This window comes from Enhydra lutris, unplaced genomic scaffold (assembly GCF_002288905.1).
Source record: "Enhydra lutris kenyoni isolate GAN:26980312 unplaced genomic scaffold, ASM228890v2 scaffoldscaffold45, whole genome shotgun sequence".
Lineage (NCBI taxonomy): Eukaryota > Metazoa > Chordata > Mammalia > Carnivora > Mustelidae > Enhydra > Enhydra lutris.
This window is the reverse complement of record NW_019154129.1, coordinates 3,072,044-3,085,214: the sequence shown is the minus strand read 5'-3', so window position 1 is coordinate 3,085,214 and position 13,171 is coordinate 3,072,044. Positions and strand designations below refer to the sequence as shown.

Below are 13,171 nucleotides of genomic sequence, written 5' to 3'. Positions count from 1 at the left end.
TTAGGAGAGGGTTAGAGGGGGCAGGATTGGGGGGAACAGGGAGGAATGGGAGGGCTTTTAGATTGGGGGACATTCTAGCAGACGGGCAGTGGAGCAGCCTCACCTTGATGCTCACCGATCCCTCCACCTTTGACAGTTCCCCGAGGAGGGCAGACAGCAGGGAGGACTTCCCTGCCCCCACGGCACCGACAACAGCCACCAGACGACCCTGCGGCACAGTGAGGTTGATCCTGGCAACAAAGGAGGGGAGACATGTCCCTGGGCAAGGCCCAGCTTGAGTCTGTGCAGGACTGAGGAAGCCCAGACGGAGCCAGCCTTCCTCGTGGGTGACTCCTCCTAAGGTCTTTCCCTCTCGCTGTCCCTGTCTGGCGACTCAAGCAGCCATCTTCGCCACGCACGTGCGTACGTACGCACGCACGCGCACGCACACGAGCACGCACGCATAAGGCACGCACAGCCCATGAGTCCATGCACGCAGCCTCCCCCACAAAGTCAGAGGAGCGCACACACCCGTGCATACCCCACATGCCACATACATGAACGTGAGCACACATACGGACACGTAAGCACACCCACAAGTGCATGCGCATTTACACAAACACACCTGTTCACACCTGTGAACACCCACAGACACGTATGCACCACACACACATACATGTATCCACACACACTCCCTGTTGTGGCAGAAGAGGTTACCCGCCTTGCTCCGGTCTATGTTACTGCTTCAGGCATCACGTGCCCTCTGCCCCTACGGTGGGCTGCAGCCCATCCCCCACCCTATTGCCAGAGGGACTGTTAAAACCCAAGGAGGATCATGAGTTCCCTCCGCTGCTCCCCATTTCACTCAGGAGAAAAGGTAAAGTCCCAGCCGTTCCCGAAGGATGCCTAACCTCCTATTGCTCTGTCCCTTAAGCTGCTCTGCCTGGGCCTCACTGACCTCCCCTCTCTCAAAGACCGCAGGCCAATGGTTCTCAAGTGGGAGGGACTGTGGCCCCCACCCACATGTCATTTGTCACACCTGGTGGGGGTCGCTGCTAGAAACTGGTGGGTAGAGACTGGAGGTTCTGCTAAACATCCTACAAGGCCTGGGACAGCCCCTACAACAAAGAAATCTCCAGCCCTAATGCTGAGGTAGAGAAACCTTGGTCTAGACACACTCCTGCCTCAGGACCTTTGCACTTGCCATTTCCACGGCCTACAAAGCTCTTCTTCCAGACACTTGCAAGGCTAATTCCTTCCCTTTATCATGACCTTACTACTCATCCCTCTCCCTTGACATCACTCCCTTGCCCTAATTTCTCATTTGGGTGCCCCCATCAGAAGGTCAGCCCCAAGAGAGCATTGCCTGTGTCTGTTCTCTCCACTCTGTCCCCTGGGCCTCCCACAGCGGCTGGCACACAGCAAGCATTTAATAACAACTACAAAGTGACTAGATGACAATCTACATGAAGACTTCCCAGCGTGTTTTCTTTCCCTTCTTAATGGGGTGTTGGAATTGGACTGGGATCTTCTGTCACAGAGACCCAGCCAGCACTGGGAGGCTGGAGGAGACCGTGACCCAGGGACTGACACAGGAGAGAGAGAGAAGCAGACATGGCAGGTGAGGCTGGGCCGTGGGGCGCCTCTCAGCTAGGCCTCTCTCAGTGTCATCTTGGCCAGCTTGAGGAGTGGGGAGGTGTCCTTCCTGACCAGGGAGGCTCAGACTCTCTCCTGTTCCTCCATCTCCAGGAGTCTGGCTTCCCCAAAACTCTCTGCCCGGGGCTGGTTCTACCGATCTCCCTGCCAGCCGCAGCACAGACTAACCCAGCCTCCAGCGCCCAGCTGTCAGAAGCTGCTGGAGCCTCTAGCATCTGCCTCCTGCCAACGGGAAGGACGTTTCCAGGAAGGCCGGGCTGTACCTGCGCAGGCAGGGCGTGCCCTCCGGGGACCAAGCGAAGGTGCCGTCATGAACGCTGACGCAGGTCTCCCCAACAGCTGCGGGGCAGAATGGGGAAACCCAGGTAAGCCATGCTCATCGCACCACGGGGCTTGGAACCCCTCTGATTTTATTTCCCAGATTGAGGAACACACTACCGTGCTTATCTCCCTGGCCATTCTGCATGAGGGCAAGGACCTGGTTGGTTGGAGGGTTCAAGGCTGTATGCCCAGAGCGGCACATAGTAGGTGCTCACGAGTCGCTGCTGAATGACTGGGGGGAAAGCAGCATTGCCGTCCTCGTTCCCACGGTACACGGCTGACGGCCTCATCTGCACGTGCCATCCTGGCGCCAGCAGCCCCCCACCTGGGATTTGGTCAGGGGGGCTGCAGGGGCGCTGCCGGTCCTGTCACCCCTCCCGCACCCCTCCTGGCAAAGTCTGCACTCACTGCATCTGGAGGGACTTGAGTCCACAGCCCCAGGGTCCACTTCTTCCAAGCAGAGGAAGGCGGCCAGACGGTCCAAGGACACCCGGGCCTGGGGAAACCAAAGCCCCAGGTCACTGGTGCCCAAAGAGCAAAAAAAAAACCCGAGCTTCGGGTGTCTGATGCCTTAGGATGTGGAAAAGCTTCCAGTACATTTGTAAGGCATTAGCACAAAGCTTTGTGGGTCACAGGAAACAGTGTCCATGGAGGTGGGGACCATGATGGTGACAGTGACCTCCCAGCTCCTCTCTCCTAATTAGCATAATAGGGACAATGGGGCTGCTGCCCAGATGAGACCCAGCAGGAGGACGGAGGCTTGTCCAAGAGAGTCATCAGACCATTATCAGAAATAATTCTGGGGGCGCCTGGGTGGCTTAGTGGGTTAAAGCCTCTGCCTTTGGCTCGGGTCATGATCCCAGGGTCCTGGGATCGAGCCCTGCATTGGGCTCTCTGCTCAGCAGGGAGCCTGCTTCCTCCTCTCTCTTTCTGTCTGCCTCTCTGCCTACTTGTGATCTCTGTCTGTCGAATAAATAAATAAAATCTTAAAAAAAAAGAAAAAAGAATTCCAAACATTGTCCCCCTAGGGTGGCTGTTTAAATAGGGATGCGTCAGCAAGGCCACTTGCCTTCATCTCCATCATGGCCCAGTGTGAGTGGAGACAGCAAGAGACGAGAGTCCACATAAATAATGCTTGGTATGGAAAGGGAATGGACAGGCTGGTGCGTTGCTGTATCCTCTGTCCCTCCCTGCTTCCCTGCGCTGTCCCCCCCCCCCCCGGCCGGCCTCCTCCCCTGGGGGCAGTGTGGGGATGCATGGGGTTGGGCCTTCACGCTAAACCCCTGCAAGGCTGCTGAGGGCCTCCCGGCCCCACTGCCTCACCTGGATCACGGAGTTGATGGAGAAGGGCAGGAAAGCCTGAGCCTTGTTGAGGATGGTGAGGACCGTGAGGGTCACAAATGCTTTCTCAGCGTCCATGGCATTCTCCTCGGCCACCAGCGTGTGGACAGCAAACAGAACCAGTGCGACCTGTGGAGGGGGGGGCACAGGGGCAGTGACAATGAGCTGGGAACCCGAGCCAGCGGGCCATCTCCGGGGGCCTGTGTGGCCCAGCCCGCCATGTTGGAACATTCCCCTCCATCTGCCCCTCACCCCAAATTCTGCGAACCCTCCGGCCTCACTCCTTGTTCACGCAGCTGTGCAGTGTTTCTTTAAAAGTACGAATGTCTTGTTGAAAGGAGCTACGTGTGCAGCCCCCATTCTGGACTAGCAACTCTTGGTTCCTGGCATCTGGGGACGCCATGACGTTTGATTCTGGTAGCATGTGGGAGGTTCTAGACATGGGTGGGACTTGTGGTTCTAGAATGCCTTGAAGACAACCCTGGAGTTGTGCACATCAGTGGCACTTGAGTGGAGGGCCCTGGGCACTGGTGGCATCTGTGGTTCCGGATGTCACTGGGTGATGTGAGTTCTAGGTGTTGGCAGTGTTTCGGTTCTAGGTGTCACCTGGTGATGACACAATGGTCAGTGGGTGTAATGGTGACTCAGCCATCCTGCTGGGGAGCTCTCACGGGTTCTGAGTGATGGTACTTGTGGTTCTGAGTGTGGATTGTGTCAGCAACCCCGGATGCCTGCCCCCCTCCCTGGGGTGGGGGGTTCTCATCCTTCTGGAAATACCAGTTAAGGTCCATCTACCACCAGCCTTGAATATCTTATGAGGAGCTTGGATTATTTATTTAAGTATGTGGCAGTGAGCCATTGCAGGTTTTTAGCAACAGCGTGATGGGAGTCAGAGCTGTGCCTTGGGAAGGCCGATCGAGCAGCAGTTAGTGAAATGAACTGGAGGACAGGACAGGCACTGTGCCCGTGTGCGGCCGCGGCAGCCATGTGATGGCCAGCATCAGTGCGGAGTGGGGTTCTCCCCCTCCAGCTCCCTGCCCCGTGCCAGAAGCAGTGGCAGTTCCAGATGCCTGGCACCTTCTACAGGAGAATGACGGACCTTATTAGCCACGACCACCTTCAGAGGAATTATTTAAGTGGTTAGCTAATTCAGCACAAAGCAAGGATCCCTGACATAGGGAAGGATCCAGGAGAGCTACATTTGAGCGATGGGGTGGTCTGGAAAGGATCCAGGATCTGGGGGGCAGGGGCACCACCTACCTCAACCCCCCACCCCCACCCCGAGCACTCCCTCCCTTAGTCTGTGCTGTGCAGAGAGGCCAGGGTGACCTCACCAGAAACGTGGACACTTGGAAGGACACCAGAGACATGGAAAAGAGGAGGTTGGAGGTCCTCAAGGCGCCTAGCTCCTGGCTCCGGATGCGCAGGATTCTTTCTAGAAAGGCTCCCTCCCAGCCATGGGACTTGACTATCTTCATATTCCCCATGATGCTGCTCGTGAGCCGTGCCCGAGAATCCTTCTGCCTCATGTGCTCTTGCTGAGACCGGAGGGAGGAGGAGGGCAGAGGTCAGAGAAATGTCAAGAATTCCCCTTCTGCAAAACCATCACACCCCGCCTTTAGCAAATGCTGTTGATTCTCCCTCCACGCCAGCCCCAAACTGTCTGCCTTTCAACATCGCCGTCCCCACCATCCTGGCCCAAATTGCGGTCATCTTGCCCCTGGACCACTGTTGGTGCCTCCTCCCTCCTGTCTCTGTGCTTCAGCCCTCATTGTGGTGGGGACAGATCATGGGCCATCACAGAAGGAAGCAAGACTGGGGTAGGGGTGGAAGAGACAGACCCCTGAACCAGCCTGGAGTGACACGAGAGCTATGATGAGGAGGGACTGAGCACACAAAGAATGGGTAAATGAGGTGGACAGGATAGATGGAGGGGACAGCATGACCCAGAGGACAGACAGTGTGGTCCAGGAGGGTGTGGGGGAGGGGGAGCTGGGCTGGACAGTATTGGGACATGGAGGTCAGCCAGAGGAATTTGGGCTGAGTTTTCCTGTGTTGCACCAAGGAGGGGCATCCTCCCCAGAGCAGGTGTGGAGAATGCCTTAGAGGAGGCCAGACAGGAGGCTCCAGAAACTGTCTGAGACCGATCTTTCTCTAGCCTCCCTTCCTCCCTCCCTCCATCCAAGTGCCAGTTGTCCTTCTAGAAGCTGAGATCGCATCAGTGCATATTCCCAAGCGCTGTGAAAGTTCCAGTCTCAGGAAAGAGAGACAGCAAATCCAAGGGCCAGGCACGAAGTGACAAGTGCTATGGAACCAGACATCACAGGCCAAGTTGACTAGCCACTGGGCATGAAGGGGAGGGACATGTTGCTATGGTAACCAGGGACCAGTGAGGGCTCAGGGGTGGGGAGAAAGGGCCCTCTTGGGGGAGGGCTAGTCCTAGGCAGAGGAAACCAGAGGAGCAAAGGCCCTGAGTAGAGCTTGAGGATGGGGGGAGGGCAGTGGGGGAGTGGAGTGAGCCGGGGCAGGGGGCCAGGAGGCGAGCCCAGATCACAGCTGGCCTGCTGGACACTGCAGGATCTTGGCTTTGACTCTGAAGGAGATGCCTGGGTAGGGATGAAGGCAGAAGCAGAGACTCAGGGAGTGTGAGACAGGGGCAACATTCTGAATGCATCTGCTGATGGATGGAATGTGAGAAAAAGATGCATCAAAGCTGACCCATGGCTGGCTTGTGGCTTGAATGCTGGAGGGGTGCAGCAGCTGTCCGCTGAGATGGGGATACTGGGCGGAAGGCAAGGGTCTGAGTGATGTGAAAGGCTCACGCCACTCTGTCCCCCCTCCCCTCCCCACCTCCCCGTACCTGCACCAATGTCAGTCCCATGACCCGCGGGCTTCTCCTTCCCACTTCCCACCCAGCGTGTCCCTTCTCCCAAATGTCACACCTGATGCTGTTTCCTCTTCTTGGTGATGAAGAAATTCAGGGGGAGGAGGCTCATGAAGACAGCGATGGCAGTGAGGGCAGAGACTCCTAGAAGCTGGAGACAGGGTGGGATGCCACAGGACATCTCCAGGAGCCCAGCTGATGTCCCCAAGAGATTTGGTCAGACTTGGGTCCTAAGGTAAGGGACGCCAGGGAAGCTGATGAGAGCAGCCAGTGGACACCTGCTGAGGATGGCGTCCTTCTCTGTCACGTTGGGGAACGATCCACCTCACCCAGGGGTGCTGGAGTCCCATTCAAGTAGGTCATGCTTCTAGGCAGGACAGGGCAAGGGTGTGTGCCTGACCAGAACGGTGAAGTCGGATCTCCGGAGTCAGCGTCAGAGTTCAAAATCCCGGCCCTGGCCACTTACTGGTGTGGCCTTGGGCAAATTACGTACTCTCCCTAAGCTGCAGCTCAGACCCTGACTCCTGGGTGAGGTGACTTTAGAACAGTTACGTTCCTTCTTGCCTGTGGTTTCTCTATCTGGAAAATGTGGAGGTGGGGTTGGTGTAAATGATTTCTAAGGGGTTGTGACTATTTGAAATTCCACCCGAGGTCACGTGCACCCAGTTTCTAGACAAACCCCACCCGTCTTCAGACCATGGCCCTCGTTTTCCCCTCTCAGCCTGAAGGAAGGCTATTTCCCTAACTTTAAACACAGAGCTTGCCAGGATCATTTGTGCAACAATTGTGCCACCCAGTGGCGAAGCAGAGAAGTGCCCAGAAGGCCAACACCAGCCCCCAGCCAGCGTGGGAAAAATAATCCAAGAATGGTGAGGGAAAAATAATCCAAGAATGGTGAGGGGAAGGTGAAGCTTTCTCTGGCAAAAACAGTTATCACTTGGGAAACATGCTACAAAAGCTACCTGTGGCAACCTCGATGTCCATCTGCCCCCTCTTAGCCAGGTTTCAGGGGGGACCCTCTGATGTTCGGGGATCAACTCCCAAAAGGCCAGGGAAGTAATGGGTGTGTCTTTGGCGGATTTGCTTGGATCAGGGGTCCGCCTGCCCACTTATTCTGCTTTTTTTCCGTGTCCTTCCTTGCCCTCTCTCTTCCTGATAATAACATCTAACATTTATTTATTTTTAAAGATCTATTTATTTGGAGAGAGAGAGAGAGAGAGAGAGAGAGCGCTCGCACGCAAGCACAAGCTTGAGAAGGGGGAGGGGCAGCGGGAGAGAATTTTCACTCAGGCTCCCTGCTCTGCGCGGAGCCTGACACGGGGCTTGGTCTCAAGACCTGTGAAATCATGACCTGAGCCAAAACCACGCGATGGACGCTCAACTGACTGAGCCAACCAGGCGCCGTTCACATCTAACATTTATGCACTGCAGGGCAGGAACTGTTGGAAGCTATGCCCACTGCATGGTGGGCCCTGGATACAAGGTAGCAAGTCAGAAGGTGTCCTGGCCCCATGCCCCACAGGGTGGGGGACAGTAGGAGGAGATAACACACAGTCACCAGAACATACAGTGAGCACATAGCCCTGGATGGTATTGGGAAGTAGTCCCCGCCCACAACCATTGATAGCCCTGCCCAGGGGTCTGTGAATTAGGGCATACCTGCCAGAGATAGATGAAGCAGATGGCCATCCAGATGATGGTCATCCACAGCCCATTAAGGTAGATGAAACAGTCTATTAGTCGCTGTACATCCACGGACACCAGATTGACCACATCACCCACAGCACTGGCCTTTCTGGAAGCACTGGACAGGACCAGGACCTGGGCAGGGTGGGAGGATCGAGATCTCAGTCCGAGGGAGGGACAGGACGAGTACGTCCCTCTGTCCCCCTGCATGGACGGAACAAGGGCACAGCAGCCTGGCCAGCCTGGATCAAAGCTGGTCTGCCCTTTGCTGGCAGAGGCAGGTCTCTGTGCACGCATCTGTAAAGTGGGCCAGGAAACCTCCCAAGCCGCCCTCCCAGGGGCCGTCAGGAGAATTCAGAGGACGACAAAAACAGAAATGTTCTGGGACCCCCAGGGCACTGGAGTGACAAGTTAGTAGCATAACACGCCAAACCCTGGGGTTTATGATGATAATGGTGGTCCTTTGCTGAATGCTCCCTACGTCCCAGGCCCTGTGCTAGGTAAGCCGTGTCGTCGTTTTCTGGGACAGAGCAGATCCCACAGCCAGATGGAGGAGGGGCTGCGGCATTTCATTCCATCTGCAAGGCCACGGATAAAATGCTCTATTTTTATATCACTAAGGAGAAAAAAAAAATCAGTGCAATTAACTTGAAACACACGAGACACATCCTGATTACAGAAGGGTTAAAAAAGTGATCATAGAATCAGTGAAATGCAGAATGACTCACCCCACTCTACAGCCAAGGAAACTGAGGCACAGAGAAGTTGACCAACTTGCCCAAAGTTGGAGGGCTTTCTAAAGTCTGGGCCAAGCTTGGAATCCGGGATACAAGGCCCGACTCGAGCTAGATGGGGTGGCAGACCAACCCCCATGGGCATTTCAGGTACCCCTCATACCCCAACATAGTTCTCTGGCAGCCCCAGATGTGCCCTGGCTCTGGGGTCACAGTGGACCCCATCCAGCCCATTGAATGCTAGATTCTATTTTCAATCTTCTGTGCTGAATGTGTGAGGGAAGAAGTAAGGGAGTGAAGGAGTGAGTCCAGAATGACTGAGTAGAAAATTTAAAAAAAAAAATCTTTTTAGGGGCACGTTGATGGCTCAGTTGGTTAAGCATCTAGCTCTTGACCACAGCTCAGGTCTTGATCTCAGGGTCATGAGTTCAAGCCCTGCATTGGGCTCCAATGCTGGGCATGGAGCCAACTTTAAAAAAAAAATCTTTAAATCTTTATTGAGTACCTACTCTGAGACTCACAGTGAACCGAGTGCTAAGAATATGGCTGTGAACCACAGAGGCAGGTGGCTTGCTCTCCCAGGAGCAGAGTTTGAGCTGGGGAGGAAAATTAAATAAAGACTTAGAGTTCATTCTCTTTTTTAAAAGATTTATTTATGGGGCACCTGGGTGGTTCAGACAGTTAAGCATCTGCCTTCAGCTCAGGTCATGATTCCAGGGTAGGAGGATCGAGGCCTGCATCTGGCTCCCTGCTCAGCAGAGAGCCTGCTTCTCCCTTTTCCTCTGCCTGCTGCTCCCCCTGCTTGTGTGCTCTCTCTCTCTCTGATAAGTAAATAAAATCTTTAAAAAATATATATTTATTTATTTTATTTTTAAAAAATATTTTTACTTATTTGACAGAGATCACAAGTAGGCAGAGAGGCAGGCAGAGAGAGAGGAGGAGGCAGGCAGAGAGAGAGGAGGAAGCAGGCTCCCCGCTGAGCGGAGAGCCTGATTCAGGGCTTGATCCCAGGACCCTGAGATCATGACCTGAGCCGAAGGCAGAGGCTCAACCCAGTGAGCCACCCAGGCGCCCCTATTAATTTATTTTAGAGAGAGAGCAAACGCACATGAGCAGTGGAGGGGCAGAGGGAGAGGGAGAAGGAGACTCCCTACCGAGCAGGGAGCAACATAGGGCTTGATCCCAGGACCCTGAGCTCAGGACCTGAGCCAAAATCAAGAGTTGGACGATGCTTAACTGACTGAGCCACCCAGGCGTCCCATTCCTCATTCTTTAATGATACTTATGAGAAGTATTAGGAAGAACTGTTTTAAAATATCATTCATTATTATGAATATATATACAATATATACAAATATATTATGCAATAATAATAATTATTATTATTATTACAGTTACCTATCAGCAAGGTAGACTGTGGGCCAGGATCTTTATCGTGATTTTCAGAGGAAAGAAGGGCCAGGCAGGGGAAGCAGGATTGACTGGTTGGAATAATCTCGGTGGGTTCCGGGGTGTAGGAGCTGTCCCTCATGGTCTGGTACCTGGCCCTGGGGTGATGAGGGCAGGTGTGTGGGGGCCCAGAGTGTTGAGAGCCCCGTCAAGGGGGCGACTGGGTGTGTAAGCTCTGGACTGGTTCGTTGGCAGATGAAAAGAATGCACCCACTGAGTCATTTACTACCTCTGGCTAGCCCTGGGTGGCGGGGGCATCCCCTCAAGGTTGCCAACGCCCTGGATATCAAAGCATTGGATGTGGAAAATAAGACACAGTTAACATGCTTAACGCACAGCCATCCAGGAGCTGCTCCCTGTGCACCGCTTCTCCCCCAGGGAGCAGCACAGGTGGGAGAGGAGACGCATGGGGTCTGGGACGCCCACGCTTGGGTGCTCCAGACCCCATAGTAGCCAATATCTCTTCCGCCAGATTGTCTTGTGGGCTTCGCTTCTGGACTCCTGAGGAGATGAGAGTCACTACACCGAGAGAAGCCCAAAGCTCTGGCTCCCCACCAGGTATTTGTACTCCATTGACAGAATTTTCAGCCCTAATGAATTTACCAATGGGTCGGGAGTCGTTTTTGCCATAAGCAGTGTTACCTGGTAACATAGCTAATAGCCCACCTCTATCTGGTTTCCACACAGCCCTGAGATTAGCCCTTTCTCCTCATGGGGGGATGAGGGGAAAGATAGGTTCATGAAAAGAAATGGAAATGGTGTCTAGGTAGTAGGAACAACAAGTGCAAAGGCCCTGAGGGGGGAGGTTGTCTGGTATGTTTGTAGCTGGAGTAGGTTGAACAAGAGAGGTGCGTGATATGATAGAGTTGGAGAGGTCCCAGGGTCAGATCACTCAAGGTCTTAGGGAAAAAACCAAGGAGGTCAGTGAGAGCAACTACGAATGAGTAAAGTAATCACTGAGTACATTTTCAGGAACAGATGATATGATGTGACACTTTGGGGCTAGAACATTTATATATAAATTGGGATGAGACAGGGGGATGGGAAAGACCCACCCCTCTCCTCCAGGGCTCACCTTTCTGTACACCAGGCCTATGACAGCCATTCGGATCCTCATCTGCAGCACTTTGACCCTGTACATGTAGTATTGCTCCAATAGCGATTGCAGGGAGGCAGAGAGAAACATCAGCACCGCGAGGAGATAGCCCTTCCAGGCCGGGGTTGTGGGACTTCCCATAAACTCCAGAAAAAGGCTTTTGAGAGAGGGAGGGTACAAGTGGTGAGAGAAGGCATGTGTGACTGTCACCTTGACCTGAGCCTGGTAAAGCTTGGAGGGTCAGACAGCATGGTAGATATTTTTGCCAAAACGGCTGCAATGACTCCTCCCACCATCCACAGGCACTCACTTCCAAGGTGACTGCTGTTCCTTTGACCAAGAGGTGAGCTGGTTTTTTTTTTTAAAAGCTTTTATTTATTTATTTTTTTATTTGACAGAGATCACAAGTAGGCAGAGAGGCAGGCAGAGAGAGAGGAAGGGAAGCAGGCTCTCTGCTGAGCAGAGAGCCCGATGTGGGGCTCGATCCCAGGACCCTGAGATCATGACCTGAGCCGAAGGCAGAGGCTTTAACCCACTGAGCCACCCAGGTGCCCCAAGAGGTGAGTTTTTACCTCCATCTGTCATGGGCTCAGCTGTGTCTCTACAAAATACCTCTGCTAAGTACTAATCCCTGGCATTTTAGAATGTTAGTTAAAATAAGGCCGTTAGGGTTGGACCGTAGTCCAATCTAACTCCTGTCATTCTAAGAGCACACACAAGGAGATACAATGGGCATGCACGCACGAAGAAAAAACCCGTCTAAGGACCCAGCAAACGGAGAGAAAGTCCTCGGATAAAATCAGTCTTGATCTTGGACTTCCAGCCTCTAGAACTCTGAGAAGATAAATGAGTGTTTTCTCAGGCTCCGAGCCCATAATCCTTTGCTATGGTGGCCGCAGCAAACAAATATACCATTCCCTGAATCTGGGCTGGTCATGCAACCAGCCTTGACCCAGAAAACCCGGTGGAGGTGAGACCGTGTCAGCTCCAAGCCTGGGGCATCAAGAGAAAATGCAACTTTCACTGTGTCTTTGAGCCCTACTAAGGGGCCATGTGAACAGCCGGAGCAGACAATGTGGGGTATGAAAGATGCCGTGGGCAGAGACAAGCTGTCCCTGCTGAGACCCTCTGAGACCAGCCAGTCCCCAGCCAGCCTCCCAGCCGACCACACAGGCCCATGAGTGAACCCAACAGAGGAACGAAGACCAGCCCAGCGGAGCCCAGCCCAAATTGCTAACCCACGTTACCGTGAACCCAAGAAGTGGTTGTTAACCCCTCGCTTTGGGACTGTTTTGTTATACAGCAAAAGCTAACTGATACAGTCAGGTTAGCATTCATTCATTTTCTCTCTGAGAAAATGCCACTTTCTCGTTTATTTTTTTCCCCCTTCCTCAGTGTCCTTTCCAGTCACCCACCCTCCAGGGCCTTGAGCTCTGGAGGACTAGGCAGAGGCCGAAGAAGAGCTGCTACCCCACCCCCACCCCCCAGCTGTGGAAAGACAGCATCAAGGAAGGGACCACCATCAACAAGGCCCCAAAGGCCTGGACCCACCTGAGGAGCTTGGGGACAGCGAACCTGAAGACATCAGAGATGACAATGGCAAAGGTTGCCAGGAGGAAGGTGGAACGGGACATCTGCCAGATGGCCCTCAGCAATGGGCCCCTCTGGCCCCCTTCTTGCTCCAGCAAGGGCTCCGTCTCTGGGGTCTCTACCCCATGGCTCCCTTTCTTTCTAGCTGCTCTCACCATGGTGCGCCTTCAGGGATAGGAGAAATGGGCTCCGGGTCATTGCAATAGATTGAATATTTGCGTCTCCCCAAACTCATCTGTGGAAACCTAACCCCCAGTGTTCTGGGGAGGGGGTGCTTTGGGGAGGTGATGAGGTCACAAGGGTGGAGCCTTCATGGATGGGATTAGTGCCCTGATAAAATGGGCCCCAGACAGCATCTTCCTCCTTCCACCAAGGACAGAGTCCGGATACAGCCATCTGGGAAGCAGGAAGCTGGCCCCCCCACCAGACTCCACA

General features: G+C 53.9%; 1 protein-coding gene across 2 annotated transcripts in view; it reads right to left on the bottom strand.

Annotated features, from left to right (window-relative positions):
* The window catches only part of LOC111156078 (ATP binding cassette subfamily C member 6), a 45,516-nt gene that overhangs the window by 19,106 nt on the left and 13,239 nt on the right, over positions 1 to 13,171 (bottom strand). For both annotated transcript variants that reach the window (XM_022516673.1, XM_022516674.1), the window contains exons 8-16: positions 12,698 to 12,901; positions 11,126 to 11,303; positions 7,841 to 8,002; positions 6,240 to 6,332; positions 4,632 to 4,835; positions 3,280 to 3,426; positions 2,365 to 2,452; positions 1,899 to 1,974; positions 104 to 230 (exon numbers count right to left, since the gene is read on the bottom strand). In XM_022516673.1, the coding sequence (XP_022372381.1) occupies positions 104 to 230; positions 1,899 to 1,974; positions 2,365 to 2,452; positions 3,280 to 3,426; positions 4,632 to 4,835; positions 6,240 to 6,332; positions 7,841 to 8,002; positions 11,126 to 11,303; positions 12,698 to 12,901 (1,279 nt within the window). The remainder of the gene's footprint in view (positions 1 to 103; positions 231 to 1,898; positions 1,975 to 2,364; positions 2,453 to 3,279; positions 3,427 to 4,631; positions 4,836 to 6,239; positions 6,333 to 7,840; positions 8,003 to 11,125; positions 11,304 to 12,697; positions 12,902 to 13,171) is intronic.